General features: G+C 40.2%; 1 protein-coding gene and 1 non-coding gene across 2 annotated transcripts in view; both read left to right on the forward strand.

Moving 5' to 3' along the window:
* Positions 1 to 22,774, forward strand: part of LOC126198767 (tetratricopeptide repeat protein 5-like) — a 165,074-nt gene that overhangs the window by 87,590 nt on the left and 54,710 nt on the right. The window contains exon 4 of the mRNA XM_049935326.1: positions 968 to 1,210. Coding sequence (XP_049791283.1) covers positions 968 to 1,210 — 243 coding nt within the window. The remainder of the gene's footprint in view (positions 1 to 967; positions 1,211 to 22,774) is intronic.
* Positions 5,278 to 5,350, forward strand: Trnat-agu (transfer RNA threonine (anticodon AGU)). Its single transcript has one exon. It is a non-coding gene; the product is annotated as a tRNA-Thr (tRNA).

The raw sequence follows: 22,774 nt of genomic DNA on the forward strand, positions 1-22,774 counted from the left end.
CTAACTGTGCTCATCATCAGAGGCTCTGCTGTGTAGGGCTGGCAGTTACTGCCCCCAGACGTGACTGCTCGCTGACTGATTGTTCATCACTGACTGATGAAAGACTCTTTATAGAATAAAATTTGTTTTGCTTGTATGTAAAGTTTGGTATGAACTGACACCATCTGAAAACAACTAAGAAACTAAATAAATAAAAAATTTATGCTTCTGAGTTCAGGATCTCCCCCCCCCCCCCCCTCTCATTCTCTCTCTCTCTCTCTCTCTCTATCCTTGTCCCTATCCCCCCCCCCTCCCTACTCTTCTCCATCTCCCCTTCCCCTCTCCGGTACAGAAGTTGGATGTTAATCTGACGGTCATTTCCAAATGAAGTGTTGTTTCTACTGTAGATTTTTGTTAATGATCGGCTATACTAATCTGATGAATACTGTCATTCTTATCTTCAGACTCGCTAAGTGAATTGTTGAAAACAGACCCAAAACCATTTTTTTTCTTGTTGAAACACAATAAATGTATCTGTAACAGACCAAAAATTATCATTCCTGAAAGCCCTTTCCAGCTTTCTTCAGGTAGACACCTTGTAACAGTGCTGTTTACAAAGTCTCACATTAAACAACTGAGCTTTATGTTTTCATGCGTGGAAAAACCATAATGTCCAGTTATAATGTTACTTTTTCCACTTTGTCTAATTAAAGAATGTGTAAGGGTATATTGGTACACCAAATTGTGTGCAAAATATTAAATGGCGAGATAATCATTAGACAGACAGACATGATGATTTTTACACTTAATGTCTTTGGGTATGAACAGTGTTAGCACTAAATATGAGACATTCCATAATATGTAAGTCAGCTATAATTTCTTTTGTGTGTATACTGTTTATCGCAACATGTCTAATCTTTGTGTTAAGATATCATTTACCTGTAATAGAAAATCTGTGCATTCATAGTATGAATTATCTTTGTTTCAGAAAAAGAATAAAATATCCCTTAGAAATTTGTCCATGGTGTTGCGTCAGGAGCCTTCCAAGACACCCCAGGAGAGAATTAAGAATATTGAGGAAGGTCTAAACAAAGCAAGAGAAGCTGTACAGCTGGATCCGAATGATGGACAGTCTTGGGCAATTCTTGGAAATTCTTATCTTTCATCGTATTTTACTATTTCGCAGAATCCAAAAATTTTAAAGCAATGCATGTCAGCATACTTTCAAGCAGTAAGTTTCAACAATTGTATCATTCCTGTCAGAAATGGAGTTATTTATCTTATGAACTTTAATTTTTAATGTGAAATCTGGAACACTCTGGTTACCATCAGTTAGGAAAAATCTGAAACGCCTTGGAAAACCACAGAGGAAGTGGTAGAACTCAAGTATTTTGTTATCCCAATAGCACTCCACAAAACTGTCATATAAAAACAATTGGTTGCACTATAAATTTGTGTTGTTCCCATGTAATAGACAACAACATATTCAGGAACAAGACTGCAGATGGTTGCGGTGTTGCTGGTGTGTGTGTGTGTGTGTGTGTGTGTGTGTGTGAGAGAGAGAGAGAGAGAGAGAGAGAGAGAGAGAGAGAGATTGGAAGCAGATAAAGTGCAGACAGAGGAGGACATGTGTTTAAGTGATCACCTTTCTGTTATTCCTAGGGTATGACAAAAATGTTTATACTTATTTTCTGCATCAAGTAGTTTCAACTAAGGGCAATGCTGTTTTGTAGGACCATTACCTCATCATAACTGTGTAGTCTGCACTTGATATAGTTACTAGAAGAGTGATGTCATCGAGAATTGAGAACCAAATTCTTCATAAAGAGACTACATATGTGTGGTGACCAACAGTATGTGTATCATCAGGACATGTTACAGGAAGGAATGTTTATAATGGGCATTCCTGCATAAACACTGAATACATTGAACCGCAGATTCATGTATGAATGTTCTCTTTGTAGATAAGTGTTTACTTCATGGAAAAATCTTGTTTTAGCCTCCAAATGACAACAGGCAATCTGATCAGGCAAAAAGCTGAAAATGTTTATCAAGCAATATTCAAAAATTGGTTTTAGAAATCTTTTAGGTGTTATCTTCCTTTTTTTAACTGAATATTCTCTCACTATGGAAAAGTGCACATATTTTACAGAATTGCCAAGAATAACAATAAATGTGAAGAATGGCAGTGTTTGTTTCATGTGGAATGTTGTGATACAACCTACATGTCAGTCACTCCTAGAAATGGAATCATTGTCACTACAGCTGCACATACTGCAAATACACCTGTTTATCTTGAAACTTTGATTGGTGACAGACTGTTGGATTTTTGCCAATGGAATGGTTTGTTGGTCAGGAACTCCTGTTTTCTCAGCTACAAGATTATCTGCTTCATTAATGACTTGAGTAGAAAGTTGGTAATTGACTATATCCTCTACATTAGTGAAATGAATAGGAAAGTTGCAGATATTGTCATAATACCATCAGATGCCTTAAGCAGCGACTGTCGACTGCTAGCAATGTACCTAGAGAAGCTAAGGATAAGAAAGGAACTTTGCTTAGAGTACCTCATAATAGTGAAGGAAACAGTGGAAAAGGAATGGGACAGATTTAAGAGGACATCAGTGTGTTCATCGGAAGCAGTGTGTGGGAAGACAAGCTACAAAAAAAGATGGAAGAAAACACTATGATGGAATGAAGAAATGAAAGATACAATGCAGAAGAAGTGTACATCCTTTCAGGCATGGTTCCAGAATAGAACAATGGAAACAAGAGTTTCAAAGAAGAAAGCAAGAAGCAAAAATAGTATGAGATGGAAGTCCATGAAATATAGAGGGGTAGAAAAGGATGAGAGAAATGTACAATGGGAGTAAGAGCTGTTTGAAAGTGGGAGGGGAGAGATCAGATTGGCTGGAACAGAAAAATGGCTTGAGACAGGGAGCTGCTCTCTTACCATTGCTCTTCATTGTGGTGATGTATGAGCTAATGACCAAAGTGGCACCAGTAATTGGTGAAGGAAAGATGAAACCAATGATGTTTGCAGATGATTTGAAGACCTGGGGAAATATGGAGGAAGAAGTGTTGGTGCAGTTGGACATATTCTAATGAATAATACAAGGATATGGGATGAAATTTAGCGTAAGTAAGTGTGAAATAATGATCACAAACCAAGAAGAAAGAGTGGATCACAGCTGGAATAACAATTGGTGGGGAATAACTGAAGAAGAGTTACAAATATCTCAGAAACTTAATGTATGAGAATGGAAGAAACAATGGAGAAATAAATGAGCAGAGAGACAAGCAGCATTCTGGAAGAGTGTTTGAAACCAAGATGGACTGGTTACATAATAGAAGGATCAGGGGATGAGGATATCCAGAGATACACAAGATGAAAGGGAAGGGAAAAAGATGAAGATAAAGACCAGGAGACAGGTGGCTGAAACAGAGGAAGAGACTGGATTGAGGGGGAGATGGAGAAATGGTGGGAAGACAGAAGACCACGGAGAGACCTATGTTCCAAATGGCCCTAGCCAGTGACTGGAAACTCGACAAGATGATGATGATGATGATGATGATGATGATGGGCTAAGAAGAGTTAGCAGTGATGTGTACTGCAGTTTGTAGTGGTACTGTTAGACCTATACATGAAGACTGGAGTAGAATCAAGCCTTCAAATCAGTGAAAAGATCCAGGTGTCATTGGAAGTCTGACTGCTTCAGTGTAGCTGTCACCATTATCTTCAATGCATTAGATACTGGAGACAAAAGCATTCAAATAGCACAAGAAATTCCAAAGTAGTCTTACAGTGTGGGCCATAATGTGCAAGCTCAGCACAGGAAGAAAAGTTTTAAGAAGACCAAGAATGTTTTATTGCTAGGTAGTAGTCTTGGGAGGAGAATGTTATAACATGTTCTGATCTCTTTGGGAAGTGATTATCAAGTATATAGTATTTTTGAGCCAAATGCAGGACTTTGTGATACTACCAGTGGTTTAGGCTCCTATCATGTAATAAAAGTACAGTTTGGACTGTACCCTCAGTAATACAATTGAGGATACCATCCGGCACATTGCTGACAATCCTCCTCACACTGGTGTGTCACTCTTATGAGCACTATGGTGAGCCCTGGATGAAGTGTTCTGTGGAATGTGTTAAGGCAGAGCTTTGCAAATCACTCATGGCAAATGGACATATGTGTAATTCACGCATTTCCTGTCCGTTGGTCGCATTATGTGCAGTGAGGTTTGCATTTGAATGCCTCTGTTAAAAGTATATTTGCCCAGGTACTTATGGGAAGCATTTAGGTTGATCAACCTATCACAGTGATTTTCATTGTGTTCATTTGAACTTTCTATGGTAAATTCATCTGAAAGACAGCTGGAGAAAAAAAGAAAAGTACAGTTGAAAGAATGATTTGCGAAAATCTGCCACCAGTTGTATGTATAAACGTTTATCAACAAACCTTGAGCATGGTTTCAACAATTATAGTATTGCCTTCTTCAGACGTACAGGGACACACAAAATCACACATTGGTACAAAAAATTTGAGACCAGAGATGCTCATGTCAAGTAATGTGGTAGTATGAACATCAGTAAAACCAAATGAAGTCGAATAAAAAACATTCCCATTGGAACTGGGCTAAACATAAAAGTATTCACATTAAAATGTACATGGAATTAAAGGACAGGCGACTCACCACATGGCACGAGCCGCATACAGGTGATTTCACTACCTTTTAATTCCATGTACATCTTAATGTGAAGATTTTTATGCTTAGCGCAGCTCCACTAAGAATGTTTTTTAATGGATTTCATTTGGTTTTACTGATGGTCACACATAATGTGTTACCTGTCATGAGTTTTTGCTCTGAAATTTGTCGTCTCCAATATGTGATTTTATGTGTCCATCTCTGAAGAAGACAATTTTACAATTGTTGAAACTATGGCCAAGGGATGTTAATAAACTTTTATCCTGCAACTGCTGTCTGATTTTCTCAAATCATTCATTTACTTTCACCATTGCTGAACAGCAATTATGTTAAAAATTTTACAGTTGAAAGAGCTACTAGTACATGTCCAAAAGAACAGGCACCACATATACATAATTAAGGCGAGGACAGCCAGTGTTCTCTTCAGTGCAGATGCACATTGTGTTCAAACTCTTACAGGAATTGGCAAAATGCCACACGTAATGAGAATAATCGGCAAAGGGCACTACATTAGTAGTATGTGGATAAGTTGAGAATCTTTGTCTGATGGAAGACATGATGGGTAGTTCATTCAGTTGCAATGACTACTGTGTTCAGATGGCTTAGTGGTCAGAGCATCTGCCTAGTAAGCAAGAGACCCAGGTTTGAATCCTGGTCTGGCACAAATTTTCTAATTTCACCATTAATTTCAGCCAATGACCACTCACCACCAATGTCTGTAACTCCTTTGTGTCTTAATTCATAGCGGCTGCTGGATCAAAATGGTGTCTGTTCTGTTGTACCAAGAATTAATTAGCTACAAAGCAACAGTAATGGTTTATCTGATGTTAACAATAAAATTTTGTGGCCTGTTAGATACAGATAGTAGAAGACAAGTATCGTATTGTATAATCAGAAACAAAGACTTAGTCACAGTGTTTAGAGGAAAATTACAAGAAAAATGGGTAGAAATTTATAAAGCAGACATTATTGATGAAAAATTCAGCTCTTTCTTGAACATATTTCTGCAGCGAATGCAACCTTTTCAACAAATTTCGATGTTGACGTCTTCTCAGGTTATCAGTTAGATCAAGGCATCATTGTGCAGCAATGTTTTGACAAGTTTCCTACTTGCCATTTTCAGACAATGAGTTTGTGTGAAGATGACAAGTAGGAAATTTGTCAAAACATTGCTACAGATGACGCTTTGACTCGGCTGTAATATGAGAAGACTTCATCATCATATTTCTGCAGCGCTCAGAGTCTTGTTTTCTGTTAAAGTAAATTAGTAACTGAACAGAAGCAATGATGAGCGGTGGATAACTCCTGTCATTAAAGTATCTTGTGCTATGAAGAAAAGCCCTGTGTATTTGAGAGAACAAGCAGTAGTCAAGATTTGGAACTCCATTACCACCAATATTTCAAAACCCTCTTGTCTGTCATTCAAAACCAGACATGCATGAGCAGTGCTCAAAAACTAAAACACATGAAGAATAAGGCAACAACTGTTTGGAATGTTATTAAGCAAGAAACAATGATAATGACTCAGATGAAATGTAGCCCATGGCAGAAATGGCAACACTTTCACATCACTGGCCACCAGATTCAGTCGTTACTTCCTCACAATGGCAACAAGAACTGCACCCAGTAATAAACGATCAAATACAAATGCATTAAATTTACTTGTGCACACATGGAATACTCCCCAAATGACTTTAATTTCAAAACTACAACCCCTAAGGGGATTACAGATTTCATTAGGTCACTAAAATTTACTGACTGTGCTGGCTACGATGGTGTCTCTAGCAGAATATTAAAATTTGTTGCTGATGATAAAAAGCATTTTCAGCTGAGCTGTGCTGTACAAAGTGGGAACACAAGAGACAAAAATAATTTTCATGTAGACTTTGCCTCCATGTCTATGTCTCATGGTGTACACTTCCATGTTTCTGTTCAGTTTGACTTTTGTGGGTATGTACGTGACTTCACTCTTCCATTTTGGTGTGAAAATCATTGAGGCTAACAGAGTACTATGTGGCAAGTGCTGGTTGTGGTCGAGGTCAGTGAAGCTTTCGCACTCGTCACTTGTCATCCTCAGGCAACAAAGTTCAGAATGGAGTTATGTGGTCCAGTGATTAAGATATGCAACACATTCCTTTCTAATACAGTGGCACCACCGTTTAAGATGGGAAAAGGTTAGCTTCAGTGCAATATTTCTGAGCAGACAAGTTACAGCCAGTCGCGGGCCTGTTGAAAGTAAGTTATGCTACCAGCAGTTGCGGAATAGAATGGAGGCCACAGGGTCGTAGACTCGCTGAAAAGAGTAAACATAGTGGTTTGCATGGCACAAGTTACAGGCAGAAGGGGCCCACTGGTCCAACCCAGATGTTACGAGGTTTGTGGCGCTTTAGCAAAACAGAGGCGCACAGCCGCCTGTAAATAGGTGCCAATTCACTAACAAGGCATTCAAGTGTGACAGCTCTCCTGGACGATGAGGCATGTCACACCACCGGCTACACGCAGCAGCAGATAGGGCACCAGCATTCCAAACTACAGCAGGTCACTGATTCGACCGTCTGAGGCCAAAGCGGGGTCTGCAGCCAGCCAGTGGTGGGCCACGCCAGGGCTCACTACTGCGGGCAGTCTTTTGCAGCTCCCAGCGGGTGGCACTGAGGTGGCAGGGACGGAGACTGTTGAGTCGACTGCCAGCACATCCTGATATCATCACAACTCCGCAGCCGTACAAGGCCGACACACAGCAGTGCACTGCACGGCTCACTGAACCATTCCGTGCCAAGATGTTTTGCATACAGTGAAGTGGTGTCCTCGGCATTGCAGGACCTAGTGATGCAGACCGAGAGGACAGGGGGTGCTGTAGCTAGAAATAATAAATCACTTGGGAAACTCAGGTGAGTTTTAATACAGTGCATCCTGACAGTTTCCATCCTCGTCCAACATCCCTCTACATTTGGTGTCAGAATAGCGGGCCTCATCTGTACAGTACGACATTTGAGACCACCACCTGCATTACAGTCACAAAATGTGGTGAGTGTGACAAATTTTTCTTTTTGAGTGTTGGACGTTTTCTTTTTTTTTTTTTTTTGTTTGTGTTTTGAGTATGGCTCCTGCAGGCCATTTTAGATGTTTTGCATAGGCATATTATTACCTTTTTTTTGTCAGAATAAGTGTTAGTGTGTTTGGGGTAGTAAGATGTTGTTTTTCATGGCATTTGATTACTTTTGTATTGATGTATGATGATACTGAGTATGATGATACAGAGCTGTAGGAGGTCAGGTTATTCTTGTACTTAAATGTTTTGTTTCGGGGCTAACTGGGAACGAAAGCAACACAATGGCAGAGTCAGGGACGCAAGGTGTGTCGGAACCAAAAGCTGTACAGATTTTGTTGGAAAAGGTGGCACAATTGACAGCAGACAATATGCAGTTGAGAAGTGAATTAACATCTAGAAGTGAGTGGGAAACCGCATCGGATCAGTTGTTTTTGCCTAGGGTGCCGCAGCAGGAGATTGATCCAGCCGCCACGAGTTTGATTATTCTGTTTTCTGGCAGGGCATCTGAGGATGTGGGTTTGTTTGTGGAGGACGTGGAAACTTCAGCTGTGATGAATGGTTGGTCTGATGAACTGTTGTTACATGTAGCCAAGATTAGATTAACAGGTGAAGGGAAGACATGTGTAAAGTGTTCTGAAACCTTAAGGAAGGTGGGACTGTTTAAGCGGTTGAAGGAGGGGCTTTTACAGAAGTACAAGAAACACAATAGCTCTTGGTACTTCAGGGAGAGGTTGAGTACAATGATGAAGAGGCAGGGGGAGACGGTAGAGAAATTTGCGGACAGGATAAGAGAAATTAATGAGTATACTTACGAGTTGGTCAGAGCGATGAGGTGAATGATGTTCTGCTGCAGGAGGGCGAGCAAAGGGCACTTTATGTATTTTTGAGGGAATTACTGGCACAGATGTTGTGGAAAGTGCGTGAAGGGACTCAGAAAGATTTGTATTCGGCCATTCAGCTGGCAATTCAACATGGGGAAATAGACGTGGCAACAGGGGTACGTGATAGACAAGCAGTGTTTACAGCAGGTATAAAAAGTTATAAGTGTGGTCATACGGGACAGGTGCAGAGGCAATGTACCCAGTCACCGAATAATAGAGAAAGGGGTGGAAATCAGCAGTGTGGAGGATGGAGAGGTGGACAATCGTTAAACAGCAGAGGGGGCCCAAGACCCACCTGAGGGAGCTCCTGTTTAATTTCAATGCTACAAATACATATGCAGAGGTGGAATGTTCAGTGGTAGGATCCATAGGAACTAAAAAGTTTAAGATTTTGTTGGACACGGGGGCGCAAGTGTCAGTGGCTGCTAAGAGTTTAATGGGAGATAAGGAGGTCACGCCTTTGGGGTCAGTGACAGTTGACTTTCTCATAGGGAAAGTCCGATTTGATGCATGCATGGAGGTAGTACCATGGGTAAGCGAGGGCTACCACATGATCCTAGGAATAGATTTCTTGCATCAACATCATGCCAAAACTGACCTTGGGCAACAAACTGTGGGACTTGGTGGAATGTTATTTCAGCTAGGGGAAACTGTTGTCGATGCAGAGCTGTCACGAGGGGTGTTCAACATAATGAGCAAACCAATTGAACCACACATATTAGCATTAAGGCTTAATTCGCATGAGTGTGTGTCTAGTGGCACCAGGAAGTCCCTTCAAGTAAGTGTAGAGTGTGGGTATAGTATGTGTTACTGAACCATTGGAGGATGATGAATTTTTGGATCCATTAGGTTGTTTTGTGAAACATAGTATCATAAGCCTACAAGAGGGAAACAACGGGCAAGTAGTCCCCGTGAACATGGATAATTTTAGTGCTGTAGATGCGAATTTGAGAAAAGGAGTTTTAGTAGTGAATTTAGATGTAAAAGAGATGGAGACTGGTGTTCGAGAGATAGGCGAAACAATCAACCACTAACTGCTGATAGAACTGCATTGCATGGCAAAATTAAGCATTTGAAAGGAGGAGAAAGATAGCATATGGAAGAGTTATTGTGGGAATTTGAGGATTTATTTTTTCCGCAAGGGCCGTTGCCAGTAACTCCATTAGCTCAACATAGGATACCAACAGGAGATGAAGCACCTGTTTACCATAAACCATACAGAATACCGAGATATTTGCAGCTGATTGTGGAGGATTTCATTGATCATCAGCTTGTGGACGGTATTACCAGGTGTACCGGTATGAAATGAGCATTTTTTTTTTTAATGAAACATTAATTTTGAATTGAAAAGTAAAAACATTTCATTCAAAGTACTGACCATTGCTTTCTATATATTTTGACCACCTTTCTGGCAATTTGAGGACACCATGCCAATAGAAATGTCCGTCTTTTGAAGCAAACCAATCAGACACCCAATTTTTGACTTCTTCGTAGGAATCGAAGTGTTCCTCAGCCAATGCGTGTCCATTGATGAAAACAAATGGCAGTCAGAAGGGGCCAAGTCTGGTGAACTGGTGAATACGGCAGGTGGGGTAGCAGCTCCCAGTCAAGTGTTTTTATTGTATCCTGAACCAGTTTTGCTGTGTGTGCAGGTGCATTGTCATGTAAAAAAATTACTTTGCCATGTCTTCTGGCCCAGTCTGGTCTTTTTTCGATCAATGCATAGTTCAAATTGATCATTTGTTGTCTGTAGCGATTAGTATTCACAGTTTCACCGGGTTTTAGAAGCTCATGATACACCACACCTTTCTGATCCCACCAAACACAGAGCATTGTCTTCTTGCTGAATCGATCTGGTTTTGCAGTCGATGTTGATGGTTGTCCCGGATTAACCCATGATTTTTAGCATTTAGGATTCTTAAAATAAATCCATTTTCATTGTCAGTAACAATTCGATGCAAAACTGATTTTCTTTCATGTCTTTGAAGCAAAATTTGAGAAATGTTTTTCGGTTTTCCATCTGTCTTTCATTCAATTCATGTGGCACCCATTTTCCACACTTTTGAATCTTTCCCATAGCTTTCAAACGGTCAAAAATTGTTTGTTGTGCAACATTTAGCATTGCTGCCATTTGCTTCTCACTCAAAGTATCATCTTCATCCAATATTGCTTGCAATTCGGTGTCATTGAACTTTTTTGGTGGTCTTCCACGTTTTTCATTTCTTACAACAAAATCATTATTTCTGAACTGTTGAGACCATCTTTTGCATGTTGCTTCTGATAAAGCATGATCACCATATGTCTCAACAAGCATTCGATGCGACTCTGCAGCACTTATTTTCAAATGAAAACAAAAAATTAATGCTTTCCGCAAATAATCACTTTCTGGTACAAAATTCGACATTGTTAACACAATGAAAACATATGATGTTATTTGTTTCATGACTTGATGTATACTAAATGTCTTTGACAGGTGTCATACCAACCAAACAAAAAAAAAAAATTAAGGCTCGTTCACAACAAATGTTCCCTATTGACACATTTGTATCTTAATGCTCATTTCATACCGGTACACCTGGTATACACCATAGTAATAGTTGCTGGGGAGCAGGCATTATTGTTGTGCCTAAAAAATCTATGCATGGAACTAAGAAATACAGGTTCTGTACTGACTACTGATACCTCAATAATAAGACAGTAACGGACGCATACCCCATTTCAAACATATCGGAGACTTTGGATCACTTAGGACATTTTCCATGATGGATTTGACATGTGGTTATAATCAGTTAGAAGTGGCTCCAGAGGATCATCCAAAAACTGCTTTCTTTACTCCGGAAGGCCATTACCAGTACATCAGAATGCCATTCAGCTTGGAAACTGCTCCGGCAACGTTTCAGTGGTTGATAGACAGTGTGTTGAGGGGTTTGAAACCACGGCAATGTCTTGTCTATTTGGATCACATTATAGTGTTTTCAAGTAGTATGGAGCAGTATAGACAGCAGTTAAGGGAAGTCTTTATGAGATTAAGAGCAGCTCGTTTAATGTTGAGCCTGGAGAATTGTCATTTTGCATTGGAAGAAGTGAAATATTTATGTCATATCAACAGTAAGGACGGAGTGCGAACAGATCTGAGGTTGGTACAGGCTGTAAGGGATTTTTGGGAGCCGAAAACAGTTAAGGAAGTGCAATCGTTCATCAGAATTTGCAATTTCTATCGAAAGTTCGTTAAGGGTTTTGCAGATTTAGCACAGCCATTGACGCGATTGTTACAGGAGGTTGTGAAATTTGAGTGGACAGAAGAGTGTCCGAAAGCATTTGACAAACTGAAAGAAGTGTTAACATCAAGTCAAGTTCTTGTGTTTCCAGATTTTGAAAAGGAATTTATTCTAGCATGCGATGCATTGAATCAAGCACTATGGTGTGTTCTTAGTCAGGAAATTGATGAGGAAGAACACCCTGTAGCCTATGTGTCTAAGTGGTTGAATGCAGCAGAGAGGAATTACTCAACAACAGAGAAGGAGATGTTTAGCGTAATCTATGGAATCACATATTTTAAATGTTATTTATATGGGAGAAGATTTTGGGTAGTGACAGATCATGCTGCATTGAAGTGGTTGTTGGGGTTGAAGGATCCGTCCACTAGACTCGCTAGGTGTGCTGTGAGGATTAGTGAATTCAACTACGAGGTGGTGCACAAGCCTGGGAAGAAGCACGATAACGCGGATGCACTGAGTACAAAGGTGGCAAAAGTAGAAGTCATAGGTTGTGACCTAGCAGTATGGCAAGAATTACAGGATGCTGACGACTATTGTAAAGCTTATCAGACACAGCCACAATTTAATATGTATGATGGTCTTCTGTACAGGGAAAAGAAGTTAGGGATAAGGGTAATAGTGCCAGCGAAACTGAGAGATAAGGTTATCTGGTCATTGCGGGTGTAGAGCAATGAATAGGAGAGTGGCAGAGAGGTATTGGTGAAGAGGTAGGAAAGTGGATGTGGATCAGTATGTCCAGAATTGTATACCATGTGTGCAGAGAGCAGATTTGAGTCAGAAACAGATACAGCTACAATTGCTGGAATTAACATGTCCATTTTCAGTGTTGGGAATTGATGTCTTAGGACCTTTCAGTCGAACGCCATCAGGGAACAGATTCGTTCTGGCAATAATAGGCCATTTTTCGAGGTATATGGAGATGGTGGGTATGCCAAATCAACAGGCAGCAATGGTCGTGCAAGCGTTAGTAAATAAATGGATTTTGAAGTTTGGTGTACCGGAGACAATAATTACTGACCAAGGGACCAACTTCATGTCGGATTTAATGAAGGAAATATCTAAATTGTTGAACGTAAAGAAGGTGAGGACGAGCGCGTTGCATCCACAGGCCAACGGAAGGACAGAACAGGTACACAGAACAATCGGGAAGATGCCGAGTTTTTATGTGGATTCTCATCACTGTCAGTGGGACGAGTATTTGAAACATATTGTATGCGCATACAATGCAAAAGTCCATACCAATACTGGTTTATCTCCATATGAGGTAGTGTACGGGCGAAAAATGCTGTCACCATTTGATTTAGTGAAGCTGCATAAGGAAGGACCAGTGAATCTGTATGTCAATTCGCGAGGACAATTCGGGATGTTTGGAAATGGGTACAAAGGTGAATACGAAGGCTTTTGAAAGACAGGAAGATGCAGTGAAGCGGAAAGGAAGTTTACCGCAGTATAGAGTAGGGCAATGGGTAATGCTATCCAGCCCCTATATGCTAAAAGGGAAAACGAAGAAGTTTGTCATGAGGTATCAAGGGCCATACCAAGTAGTTGAAACCACATCCCCTGTTAATGTTAAGCTTCAGCTGCCAACTAGAACAACGATAGTACACATTGGGACGGTTGTGGCAATTTAAGGGTTGTCTGGATGTGATTCCAGGCATGTCACATGAAGGGAAGAGGAAGAAAGAGAGAGTGAAGAGAGATGTTCAGTGCAGAGAAAACCAGGAGAATAGAGTACAGCATGATGTTTCGTATGCTTTGCGATTCATGAAGTAGTGGAGTATTTGTAGTTTTTTGTTTTGTTTTCTTGCTTTGCATCATTGGGTTTGCGTAGATTAATTAGGCATTATATTTTCATATGTTGTATGTGTTTTCGAGTATTGTGAGCCTGCTAGGGACAGCAGTCTTTTGAAGAGGGAGGAAGGGTGATGGTGATCACTGTCCTCAGGTCACTGAAAAGGGAAGTGTTGAGCAAGTTTGTAGAAGTTAACACTGAGGAGGTATTGCTGATCTCGGGAGTTAACAGCCAGTACGCCAAGATGACAAGGGAGGAATTACTGAGGTGCCGTAGAGGGAAGGTATGTCCAGCCAGGGTGATAAGCACCAATCCGGACACATGCATGGTGCAGTTATTTTTAGCCAGGAGGAAAGAAATAGACTGTCCAAGGGATATCATGGAGCCAAAATTGAGCTTGCGACAGGTTGGGATGCGTTGGATCTTCTCCACCTACGAAAAATTAATAGTAGTAGCTAATTGTTTTGAGCAGTGAGTATTTGCCCAAGCGAAACATATAGAGCTCGAAGGAAGTGGAAATTTTAATCAATCGAACTGCGTGTAACATAATAAGACCAACCTTCCATCTGCCAGTGTCAATTTCAGGAGTAATGCAATTGAATGTTGCACAGCCACAGCTGTACTGGCCAGAAGCAACTTTAGAGTTTTTGCCAAGGCAGGATGTGACCTTGTTAAATCAAACTCTGGAGTCAGATCTGTTGAGATCCGTAAGCCAGTTCATTACAGAGCAAGAGGGGCACATATCAGCCGAACAGCTTGTGCAGCATGTCACTCTATATAGGGAAGGGCAATGACAAGTAACGACTGTTTTGAGCTCCTCTGGGCCAAGTGCCATCACAGCCTCAACTTTGTTGTGTGTTGTTTCCATCCTGATCAGCCGGAGAGCCAATTCCAAGAGGGAACCGACGGTAGTCCAAATCCCAGTGGATTGGATACCGAAGGCATAAGACAGGTATGTAAGTGGATGATCGAGTATTAAGTGGAGTGGGTATCCAGTAAGGAATTTTTGCGTTTTGTCTCATGTCATGTGTTTTAGGAGGACTACACCACATCTAAGTGTCCTAATAGTAGTAGTAAGTATGTCAGAAGTACATGCCGACCCAAACAAGTTTAAGAGTAGTTAGTCTTTCCAAAGGGGGGAATAATGTAGCGGCACCACTGTTGGAGATGGGAAAAGGCTAGCTTTCTGAGTGCACAAGTTACAGCCAGGCGCAAGCCTGTTAACAGTAAGTTACGCTACCAGTGGTTGCGAAGTAGAATGGAGGCCACAGGGCCGTAGACCCGCTGAAAAGAGTAAACGCAGTGGTTTGCATGCTGCAAGTTACAGGCAGAAGGGCCCCCCTGGCCCAACCCAGGTGTTATGAGTACATGACTCAGAGTGGCTTATTAGCAAAACAGAGGTGCACAGCTGCATATAAATAGGTGCCAGTTCACTAACAAGGCATTCAAGTGTGACGGCTCTCCTGGATGGCAGGGCGTGTCACACCACCGGCTACACACAGCAGCAGATGGGGCGCCAGCGTTCCAGTCCATGGCAGGTTGCTGGTTCAGCCGTCTGAGGCCAACACAGCATCCGCAGCCAGCCAGTGGTGGGTCACGCTAAGGCCGCTACTGTGGGCAGTCTTGTTGGCTCCCAACACACACCGGAGGCATCCCGGGGTGAGCGCCACAGATTCGGATGCCGGATGGCAGGTGCTTGTTGTTGCCGCGATCTTAGCCACGCCGGCAAGGAAGCACGCTGCAGCCTATCTTGCAGCTCCCAGTGGGTGACGCTGAGGCGGCAGAGACAGAGACGGCTGAGTTGACTGCCAGCGCATCTTGACATCGTCACAACTCCACGGCCATACAAGGCCGACACACAGCAGTGCGTTGCATTGGTCGCTCACGCAGCCATTCTGCACCAAGCCGTTTCGCAGACAGCGAAGTGGTGTCCTCAGCATTATGGGACCCGGTGATGCAGACTGAGAGGAATGGGGGCACTGTAGCTGGAAATAACAAATTACTTGAGAAACTCAGATGAGTTTTAGTATGCAGCATCCTGACAGTTTCTATCCTCACCCAACATTCCTCTACACTAACATGAAACAAGAAATTGAGAATCCCTACACATTCAACATAAATTAAAAGCATACTGAATGACCCATTCTTTCTACAAATTATCTGAAGATCTGGATTCAGGAATCAAATAGTGCTGTTAGATACATGGCATATAGGAGTGTTGTCAAGCTGTATGGCAAATGATGATATGCTGTAAATACGACACATTTTTGTTGAAAAATACCATTGTAATCAAGTAATCCTCAGCTATGTTATATAACTGAGGAGGCAGCAGATGTTTTGCAAAATAGCAGCTTTCTTTCTAGTTTATTTAATTAAATTTAACTTCATAAACAGCAATAGTGTTGAGGACTATAGTGGTAGTTTGTTGTTAATATGTTTTACAGAGTATTTCTCTGTGATTTCTTTGTCTTTTGTTAATGTATACCTTGATGCATTCCACCTCCCTGAAGATTATCCTTCTTATTTGGATCCACTGAACATGGTGAATGGATGAATGAGTAAAAATTTTGCCATCTGTCAACTTAGTGTATGGACTTTTATACCTTTTTATGTTGAACTATGGAAATGACATTCTTGAGGTTTATATACATCACAATGCTGGCAAAATAGGTGATGGTTTCACAACTTTTTACTCTTTGTAAGTGTGGTGGTGTTCACATTTCTTCTTTCCAAACACTGACTGCACTGAAAGGAAGAACAGTATTCTTTTTCTGTGGTGTTCATGAAGCAGTATTAACAGAATTATGTATTGATAGATTTGCTCCGTGTGTTGTTGGTTAGGGCAGTCACACTCCATGTTGAAATTACTTGTGCTACAGCAAACTGTTTTTGGGCAGTGACGAGTGACCATGAATTCTAGCCCTTTAAAGAAATAATGGATACCATCATCATTTATTTACTTTTCAAATATGTCTTAACTTTGATCATAATGTTTTTATTAATACTGTTACATATGTTCTTCAGTTTGGCTAAATTCCATCCTTTCCAACACATGAGTTTTTGAGTTATCACTGTTTTGTTGCTATATCCTAGGTTTACGTGGCAGCTAACATGTCTTATGTAGATGCTGCAAACTACAAATCAGTTAGAATGCACAATATGTAGACATTATAGAAAGGTGAAGAATATGTAGCAGTAGTGATGCAAAAGATGTTTTCCATCCAGTGAGGAGTAAATTAAATTTAAGATGTCAGATACTCCTACACATGAATGGAATCAAGACTTACATATGGATTGTGTCAGTTTATACTTGAAAGCAGTATATATTGTAGTGCAGACTGTTTTTCTTGCAGCCTTCAGTCCAAAGACTGTTTCATGAAGTTCTGTGCACTACTTTATCCTATGCAAGCCTCTTCATCTTTACGTAGCTACTGAAACCTATACCAATAAGAATTTACTTCCTGAAGCTGAGCCTCGGTTTGCTTAAGTTTTTACCTGCTGCATTTCCTTCCATTACGAACAGATGATTTCTTGATGACTCAAGATGTGCCCTATCAACTGCAGTCTTCTTTTAGACAAGTTGTGCCATAAATTTCTTTTCTCCTTTGATTCAGTACTTTCTCATTCTTTATCCAATCTACTCATGTAATTTTAATCATTCTTGCATAGCACCACATTTCAAAAACTACTATTATCTCCTCATCTCAACTGATTATTGTCCACATTTCACTTCAGAAACAGGCTACGCTCCATACAAATATCTTCAGACAAGACTTCCTAATACTTGATTTATATTAAATGTAAACGAATTACTTTTTCTATTCAAAAATGCTTTTCTTGTTTTGCAAGCTTGAATTTCATATCCTTTGTACTAGTCATCATCAGTTATTTTGTTGCTGAAATACATTCCATTATCTTCGTTTTGATTTTGTAGATGCTCATTTTATTTCCTCCTTTAAAGATAGTGTCCATTCCATTCAACTGCTCTTTCGAGTCCTTTGATGTCTCTGACAGAATTACAGTGTTGTTGACAAAACTCAAAAGATTTATTTTTTTTCTCCCTGAATTTTAATTCCCTTTCTCCTTGTTTCCTGAACATCTCTCTCAATTAGATAGAGTAGTATCACTCCATTCTGGACTATTGCTTCCCTGTGATGTCATTTGATTCTTAAAACTGCAGTCTGGCTACTGTACAAGTTCTAGATAACATTTTGCTGCTTGTATTTGATCCCTGTAGCCTTTAGAATTTCAAAGCACGTATTCCAGTCAGCACTGCCATAAGCCCTCTCTAATTCTAAAAATGCTGTACTTTTAGGTTTGCTTATCTTTAACCTATGTTCTTAGAGAAGTCATAGGGTCAGAATTTTCTTGTGGGTTCGTATATTTTTACATAACCCAAACTTATCTTCCCAAAGTTCAGCTTCTACCTCTTTATTCCGTTCTTCTGTAAATAGTTTGTATCAGTGTTTTGCAACCGTGACTTATTACTGATAGTTCAATAATATTCACAGCTTTGAGTACGTGTTTTCTTCGAGTGCAGTTATTCATTACATTCTCTTCTCCTGATGCTTGAAGGCATGAGGAATCCCACCTACCACATTTATAAAAAGTGAGCCCACATCAGTAGGCTCCCATGAACAGCCTGCACCGCCAGTGCTCACCTTCTGCTCACCTTATGTCGCAGGTTGCAGGTACTTGCCCTTATTGTGAGTTTAGTGTGATTTTAAATTTACAACCAATGAACAAATAGTTATGTGTGCTAATCATTGTTCATTACAAAAATGGTCCCATCTTTCTCCACTTTCAGCAGATGTAGTCATTGTTGCCAGCACACTACTCAATAAAATAGAATTGTCAGAATTACTGGCCTCGCTAAGTGGCCAGTCTCCAGAAATGTTCACAACTGCCCACCACCACTGATGCCGCTTCTCATATTACAGTGGCTCGTGACTTGGTTTGTGCAACTTACAGTGAGCTCTCCTCCATTATTACCAAGTGTCTTATAAAGCATGGAGGCAGAAGAGATGAATTCTGGGTAGTTGAAGGCATTGATATGTGTGAAGCACTGTCGAAGAAGTTCGGTGGTGTGCAGAAAGTGCCATCCGTAATGCAGAAGCTGTGCTGTCCCGTCCATAATATGTAGGGGTGTTGTTACCAAGCATTTCTGAATAAAACAGGCGAAGTTGTGAACAAAATCATGCAACTGCTTACACCATAATTAGGAAAGCTGCAAAAATGATTGTTCTGGCTTGGAAAAAGCCATGGCAGGGGCAAACAAGACTAGTGACCAATATGGAGGGGAACAACAGAAGTGAACTGGCACAGTGAAACAGCATGAGCAAGAATGCTGGAACAGAGAAATGAAGCTGCACTAGTACGAGATGGAAACAAGGGAAATAATTTTAAAAAAGACACATGATCCATAATGTGGAAGATCAAAAAGTTTACACTGACAAATGCAAACAATCCAGAGGAAACAACTGACAACATCTAGTGAATGCTTGAGTGTGGGGCAGAAACCATGAAAACTCCTTGTGGAGGGCACACGAATGCAGAGAGGAAGGCTACCTGGTTGAGCACAGGATACTAGGAATGCAGTTCCGCAGACAAAACAGTCATAAAAAATTTACCTGTATCACCACTTCAGTATTGCATGATGTGGACTAAGCACGCTACAAGAAGAGAGGTGTGCCCAGGTAACCAAGAACAATAAATTTTATTTTTGACACAGAGAATACATCCCAACAGTAGGTTCTGAATAGCAACTGAACAGCTTCTGAATGAATGCAAATGAAACATCACCCAGATTTCATGAGAAAGTGGAATACTCAATAACAGTTCTTGAAGTTACAGTTTGATGAGACAGTCTGTCACAGCATGGAAACACTGCTGTAGGCAAAGTTGGTATCATCTGCTACGCTGTCAACATCTCAGTTCCAACTGACATGCACTGCTCTTTGACGGATAGAGCTCGTTGAATGTAGATGTCGAACTTGCAGACTTGAACTGGAAGTTGCGCACTCATGGACTGACTGGCAAGATGATGTGTGTCATCTTAGAAAGCCAGCTGGTAGAGGAATACTGATATGTTGTAGTCATATCATGTGGCCTGTAAACGTCACCTAATGCCAGCAACAGTAGCACTAAATTTGGTTTTTCTGCAATATTCATGGCAAAACATTATCCTCATTTCTTGTCTTTTGTAGTGATCTGTCGTGCAGTTTCAATTGTAATTCCTTTGAAAATTGCATTGACATCCTTGCTGATAATTATAACATGGCCTCTGTTCATCAGTTCTTCTTGCATCATTGTGCTTGTTCGCACTATACACCACTCTGAAATTCTGTTCACTTCAGTTATCATCACATGATGATTCCACATCACCATGCCGTGCATCTGTGTTACCACTTTCTCTATGCCACCATTCCGTGTTGAGTGCTTCAGTACAATCAATAATGAGGGGCATGTCTTCATTGTCCTGAGGACTAACATCTCATTTACTGGTAATGGCAATCTCTGTATTAAAATGTTTATTAAATTGGAGTTCTTGACCAAGTCATCAAGGTGTATGCCGCCATTAACTGTTGAGTGCTTCGGTACAATCAATAATGAGGGACACATATTCAGTCTTCTGAGAGCTCACATTTCTTGTACAGTTTCTGTATTAAAATGTCTGTCAACTCGGCATCCTTGACTGACTCATCAAGGTGTACACTTTACTAACTTTGCAGAAATTTGTAGGTTGTGCTGTCATTGTGCCTGTAATTTCGTGGTATCAATAACCTCAATTTCAGTGTCCACTGTCATTATGAAGGCCAATATATATTCAAAAGTTATGTGCCTTCATCCAAATGAGTAACACACACATTAATTTTCTGTTACTCAGGTTGCAATGGAGAGAATTCACGCTTAAATTGTTGCACGAATGTGACTGGATGCAGCCGTTGCTTCAGTTTGAACTCCGGTAGTTTTCTCATACCAGCACTAATTATTTCTCAACATCTTTCTCGTACTAAACTATTAATTTTATCTTCTAGCAGGTGTTTATCTAATTCAAAAGAACACTCCTTTCTGTAATGGCCTGCTGTACTTCATCTACCTCTATTTTAAAACCTGCATGTTGTTCTTGTACCCAAGTTTCGAGCTTCAAAAGTGACTGCTGGTTTCTTGCAGAGCTCCTGTTTATGTCCCCTATCTCTGCACTGAATTTAATTTTGTTCTACTCAGCAAGAAATTTGCTATGTAAATTCCAATGTTTTAATACGAATGTTTTTGTAAGCTCTTGGCCATCTTCTCTTCTTCAGTTGGGTTTGTACCCTGTGGAGTCTTTCTTTGTTTTGATTTAATTCCCATTTCAGGTGATGACTTAATTCATTATTTTTTTCTTGAACAGTTGTCATAATACGGATCATTTGCTTCATGTACTCAAACAACTGACTAAGTTTGACACTTCCCAGTTCCTGCGTAACTATCAGCATAGTTCTTTCATGGTTGAGCTTAGTACTGTTTCCATGATTTCTTGACTATCATGCATTATATTTTCATTATGTACATAAACTCCAGAAATCTTGCACAATTATTCATGAACTACTAAATTGTTGTACATATTTACTGATGTGTCCTACATGGTAGTGCACATAGAAAAATGATTATTCCCAGGTAGTAAGATAGTAACACTTTATTTTAACACACATGAAAGGGAAAGATTTAAAACAATGCTCTTAGTGACTCAAAGTAAGTAATGACCTTCTTTATCTGATATTGTTGTTATGATCTCCAGTCCAAAGACTGGGTCTGATGCTTCATGCTACTCTGTCCTGTGCAAGCGTCTTCATCTCCGAGTACCTACTGCAACCTCCACCCATCTGAATCTGCTTGGTATATTCATCTCTTGGTCTCCCTCTGTGGTTTTTACCCTCCACACTTCCCTCCAGTACTAAATTGGTAATCCCTTGATGCTTCAGAATGTGTGATCCTTTCTCCTAGTCAAGTTGTACCACAAATTCCTCTTCTCCCCAATTCTCTTCAGTACCTTCTCAATAGTTATTTGATCTACCCATCTAATCTTCAGCATTCTTTTGCAGCACCACATTTCAAAAGCTTCTATTCTCTTCTTGTCTAAATTGTTTATCGTCCATGTTTCACATCCATACATGGCTACACTCCATACAAATACTTTCAGAAAAGACTTCCTGACACTTAAATCTATACTTGATATAAACAAATTTCTCTTCTTCAGGAACTCATCTACTACTTTAAGTGTCTCATTTCCTAATCTAATTCCCTCAACATCACCTGATGTAATTTGACTACATTCCATTATCCTCGTGTTGCTTTTGTTGATGTTTGTCTTATAGCTTCAAGACACTGTCTGTTCTGTTCAACTGTTCTTCCAAGTCCTTTGCCGTCTCTGACAGAATTACAGTGTCATTGGCAAACTTCAAGGTTTTTATTCCTTCTCCCTGGACTTTAATTCCTACTCCAAATTTTTCTTTGGTTTCTTTAACTGCTTGTTCCATGTATAGATTGAATAACACTGGGGATAGGCTACAACACTGTCTCATTCCCTTCTCAACCATTGCTTCCCTTTCATGCTCCTCGACTCTTATAACTGCCTTCTGGTTTCTGTACAAATTAAAAATAGCCTTTCATTTCCTGTATTTTACCCCTGCCACATTCAGAATTTGAAAGAGAGTGTTACCTACTCCTGGGGATTTATTTCTACTTGGCTCTTTCAGTGCTCTGTAAAATTGTTCATGCAGTATCATATCACTCATCTCATCTTCATCTACGTCCTCTTCCATTTCTATAATATTGCTCTCAAGTACATTTCTCTTGTATAGACCCTATATATACTCCTTCCACTTTTCTGATTTCCCTTCTTTGCTTAGGACTGGTTTACCATCTGAGCTCTTGATATTCATACAGGTGCTTCTCTTTTCTTCAAAAGTTTCTTTAATTTTTCTGATATAAATAATGGATAATCATCCCACTTTAGTTCCTTGGCAAATTACAAACAATGCTTGAAGATGAATATGTTCATGAAGAGGATTTTGAATCCCGAGTTCATGAATCATGAGTCTAAATC

The sequence above is a fragment of the Schistocerca nitens genome, chromosome 8, assembly GCF_023898315.1.
Source record: "Schistocerca nitens isolate TAMUIC-IGC-003100 chromosome 8, iqSchNite1.1, whole genome shotgun sequence".
Lineage (NCBI taxonomy): Eukaryota > Metazoa > Arthropoda > Insecta > Orthoptera > Acrididae > Schistocerca > Schistocerca nitens.